This window comes from Hevea brasiliensis, chromosome 4 (assembly GCF_030052815.1).
Source record: "Hevea brasiliensis isolate MT/VB/25A 57/8 chromosome 4, ASM3005281v1, whole genome shotgun sequence".
Lineage (NCBI taxonomy): Eukaryota > Viridiplantae > Streptophyta > Magnoliopsida > Malpighiales > Euphorbiaceae > Hevea > Hevea brasiliensis.
In genome coordinates, this window is record NC_079496.1 from 115,900,882 (window position 1) to 115,906,032 (window position 5,151).

The window sequence follows — 5,151 nt, forward strand, 5'->3', positions numbered from 1 at the left end:
ATATATTTATGATAATATTTTTCTTGAAGATATCTCGAATAGTAATATTACATAGATATTTAATAATTAATATTATCTTTATACATTTCCAGCTAAATCTTATATTTCACTTCGTGCATCAGAGCAGCTCAGTGGATATATGGCCAAATGGGCCTTAGATCCCACACAGAGTAAGCACTAAGCAGCCCAAATGGACACTTAATTAATATTAGGTTTACACACACTTTAGTCCCTAAATTTTACTTTTAATAATTGAAAAATGGCTTGGACTGATAGAAAATTTAAATGGAAGGACCTAAAATTTAACGGAAGTAAATATTAGGGATTAAATAGTTTAATTTTTAAAATATAGAGATTTGAGTGTTTATTAGTGATAAAATCAAGGGATTTAATATCAAATTTTTTATTAATATTTTTTACTAAAATTTTTTATTTAGATCGATTTATTATAAATTTAAAATAAAATAAATAAAATTTTATTTTAAATTCATAAGTTTTTTTTTGGTATATATTTATTAGGAATTATTTTTTAAAATAGGAACTAAATTATTGAGGTTGAATTTAAGAAGATATCATTTTATTTTTAAAATGAGAGGAAAACAATTGATATTTAATTTCATAGCATGCACGTGTGTATTACTTTCAAAGGCTTTATATAAGGTAAGAATAAATCATTACACCTAAATTTTGGAATTTAGCGATTTAATTAATTATATATGCGACTTTATGTAATGAAATTTCGTTACATAAGTTCATGACAAGACAAGGCACGTCCCGTTCATGACTTTTTGCTATTCAACGATGCATGTTAAATGTGTTATAATTATAAAAATATATATTTCCAAAAAAAAAAAAGTGAAAATATGCTCATAAATATAAAATAAATAAATAATTCATTAAATACTAAAAGTCTAATAATGAGATTTACTTGAAAGCCTCAAATTTAGATCAAAGTCTCATTTTACACACACATATATATATGATTTAACAATATATTTGATAAATTAGAGGTTTAATCGAGTTGAATTCATCTGAGCTATGAATAGCTCAAACTCTATTAAGCTTAATTTTGATTTTAGTTTAAAATTGAGACTTGAGTTTGATTTGTTTAGATTTTGTCGAGTTTGAACTTAATTTGCATTCAATTTATTTATTGAGTTCGTGAACTCAATTTACATTTAGTTCATTTATAAGCTCACAGACTTAGGTTATATTTAGTTTGTTTATTAAGTTCATGAATGTAATTAGTCAAATTATTAATGAAATTATAATTTTATTAATTATTATCTAAAACTCATTAAATAATGGACTCAATAAATCATAATAATGCTATTAATTAAAAAATAGCTCTATTTTTAATTATACTTTCAATTTTATAATTGTATTTTAAATAATTTAATTATATTATAATTTTAAAATTATTGGAACAGTTGCTATTGCTATGTTACTAAATCATAAATAAACTAAATATTAAAGTAAAAAGATTATTGCATTATATTACTTGCATTCTTATTTGAAGAAAGTACATGCGGCTATGTAAGGCTGTGGCTTTTTCATGTTTAGTAAATCATAAATAAACAGGCATTTCATAGTTGTTGTTGTTATTGTTGTTAGAAAAAAAAAAAAAAAATTTCATCTTTCAATTGACGTAATATTTTTAAGGCTAATTATTGCATATATTTAGAGTATTAAAAAATAGTATTTCTTTTTATTAAAAACGCAATAAAGTTACCCATGGCTTTGGAATTGTGCTACACCAGAAGAAGAAGAACAAAGGAGGAAGAGGACTTACTCAGTGGCGACGGTAGCGATGGTAACGACATAAGGCACAAGTGCGTGTACTTTAACTCTTTAGCTTTCCTTTCCATTCTCTGCCTCTGATTGGTTTTGGTATATTAGATTTTGAGGGTTAAATTCTCAATCAATAGTTGGCTTTTATGGGTTTTGTTTGACTTAACCAAATTTAACTGTAATTTTAGTGTGATTTAGCATGCATGTTACCATTGGCTGTGATTTAGAAAAACAATATGTAATTTATTTTACTTTATTTTTGGAAAAAAATAATATGTAATCTTCAATTTTATTGTTTTTATCTCTAATTATAATTATATTTTTATAATAATTTTTACAATTACATATTCAATTCTATTGTCATGTGTTTCAATGAGTATGTCATAAATTTCATTATTATTTTTTTTACGTTTAAATGTCATGCATTATATATATATACATATTTTTTTTTTCTCACATTTTCGTTTTTTATATCTGTCAAATTGTCGTTTTCTTATCCATTTCCACGTTTCTTGATGTCCATATTTCTGTTTTTGTACTGCATAGCCAGAGCCTCTGGCTTACAATGCAATGCATGATTACCTAAAAAATAAAAAGATGAGTGGGCTAAAATCAAACTATTTGAGTAATCATAGGCCATAGCAAATAAACAGATCAAATATAGAGCCAAAACAGCCCCATCAATAACAATGAACAAAGAAAGCACCAGCTGGAAGAACACAAAGCTTACCATACTAAGACTGAGATATATATATATAAACCACATTCTTTTTTAATTTATTATTGTTGAATTATAAGATTTCGGGACATTAAAATATTATTAGTAGATTGAAATTAATTATTCAGGACATATGTTAGTGATTGATGCCATCACCGACCACTCCACATCAGAATCAAGAAAGGAAACCAGCCGTGACATGTAATCATTTTCAACACAAGATGCATTGCCATCCCAATTCTCCTCAAATTTCATCAGAAACTCAGCTGTTTCACTCTTATTAACACCATCCATTTCTTCTTCTCTGACATCATTAACATTCACATCACTTGGCTTTGTCAAGTAATCTGAATCAAGAATCTGGCATAACTCTTCTACACTAAAATCTTTGAGAAACTCTCCTTCACACAGCAGCGATGATGATTTTTCAGTCTCTAATATTGGTCCAATTGCCACGTTAACTAGTTGAACATCTTGTTGCTGCGTTGCTGAAGGTCCTGCAAGATAAGGTTGTTTCTTCTCAAGTTTAGGCAAGGTGAATTGCAACTCTTGTGCCTTCTTAGCTAAATTGGTGTTCCAGTAATTCTTTATTTCATTGTCTGTACGACCTGGGAGTCTCCCTGCTATAAGAGACCATCTGTTTCCTAAGAGTTTGTGAAGCCTGATAATGAGTTCTTCTTCATCATCTGAGAAGTTCCCTCTCTTTATGCCAGGTCTAAGGTAATTCAACCATCGAAGCCTGCAGCTCTTTCCACATCTCTTTAGACCTGCAAGTCATCATATAGTGTTAAAATGTTTCTTGCAATTATTGGGTTCTTTTCTTTTTCTCTGCTACATATAATACAGCTGAAATCTAGCTAGTGAAAAGAGAAAGAATGTTCAAAAGGATTATAAACATATATATTGATGTGTAATCTGTGACCTGTGTTTCTAGCAACACTGCTCCATTTTCCTTCACCACGCATGGCGACGTAATCCATGAGCATTTTGTCTTCAAGAGCAGTCCAAGCTCCTCTGTTGAAACCTTCCTTTGAACAGCCAGGTGATCTTCCCATCTCTCTCTCTCTCTCTCTCTCTCTCTCTCTTATTCTCTATGCGTGTGTGTTTGGTTGTTTGTGAGAAAGGAGTAGGAAAATGACTTCTTCACTTATTTGGCTGCTTCCATCGCTTGTTTTCCCCAAGCGAGTGATTCTTATATATATAGGCAGGTTGGTTTAAACATGGAGCTCTTTCATTACTTAACTAAGAGCATCACGTCTCTGAAGAAGCATGTGATCCATCACGTCACATCACTTATTAAATAGTTTGGGTTGATTAGACAGAAATCCCATGTGATTAAAACGTCAAACTGCATGTTTGACCATATTAAATCTTTACTTCATTATAAACTGTTTATGATTCTATAAATTAATTGATCCTACACGAATTTTGCTGCTAAACTCATACTTATAAAACAGTGATCTTATAGTAAATACACCCCCAAAAAAGAAGAAAAAGACTTCTAGTCACGTGCATGATTAATTAAGTGCTTAATTAAGTAAGCTCATATATATATATATATATATATATATATATATATATATATATATATATATATATATCTGTGATAAATATTCACATTATTGTTTTCCTAAAACGCTTATATATTGAAAAATCTCTACATCCTGCCAAAGGAATGGCTGCGTGTTTAGTGGTGGTTTGTAGTTTTAAATTGACATGCATGATAACTTAATAATTTTCATTAAGAAAATCGATGGGTACGACTATAAAGAAGGGCAAATGAAGATGCATAATTGTTAGTGAAAACGCAAGTGTATGGAGTGTATTAAATAATTTCTAATAAAAAATATATTATTAGTATAAAATTTAATTTGTACGTAACTAAATAATTCAATGTACCAAACTAATTATGGCGTTTTTATTAACATTGTATAAAATCATTACATTTCATTGTTATGTGAGAATATGAACAAGATCAAACAAATAAAATTCAATGGTACATTCTTGATCTATGTATAATTTACTCATCTAACATTCTTGGTCATTTTTCTCTTCTAGAACTAACATTTGCTCAAGCCTTTGTAGACATGTATATTAGACTTGAAAGTTTGTTGCGGACATCAAAACAATCATTCCAGAATTTTTTCAATAATGCATTATATATTTTAAAAAAATATATAAAGAAGATTTTCCGTGCCTAGTTATATTGGATTTGCGACAGGACAAATAACATTTTCGCCATTATCTTTGTTATTATTCTTCATCTAGTTAGAAATAATCAAGCCATGATAAATGTATCATGCTGCTACCTCTCCAGAGACATAGCTAATGTAATACCCCAAATTTTTAATTAATTATTTTATATATGAATTATAATATTTTATTGTATTAAATATTATGAAAATTTATTTGAAATTTTTTGGATTTTTAAAATCGAATTTGATTTTCGAGAGACATTAATTTTTGTTGATTCTTAAAAATTAATTTAAAGATCACTTGACAAATTAAAAATTATATTTGAACTCCATAAATTTTTTTTCGAGTTTTTTGTAATTTTTTGAAATTTTCAGGTCTCGTTTTGAGGCACAGGGCAGAGTAAAAATTTAATTTCGAGTATCTGGAATCGAATCGGCCAAATCAAA

The 5,151-nt window shown here is 28.3% G+C and overlaps 1 protein-coding gene across 1 annotated transcript; it reads right to left on the reverse strand.

Moving 5' to 3' along the window:
• Positions 1–2,600: 2,600 nt before the first annotated feature.
• LOC110657289 (transcription factor MYB1-like) lies at positions 2,601–3,664 on the reverse strand. The gene is made up of 2 exons (XM_021814445.2): positions 3,432–3,664; positions 2,601–3,276 (listed from the first exon to the last, which is right to left on the reverse strand). Exons 1-2 carry the CDS (start codon positions 3,562–3,564, stop codon positions 2,630–2,632), a joined length of 780 nt encoding a protein of 259 aa, XP_021670137.2. The 5' UTR covers positions 3,565–3,664; the 3' UTR covers positions 2,601–2,629.
• Positions 3,665–5,151: the final 1,487 nt, after the last annotated feature.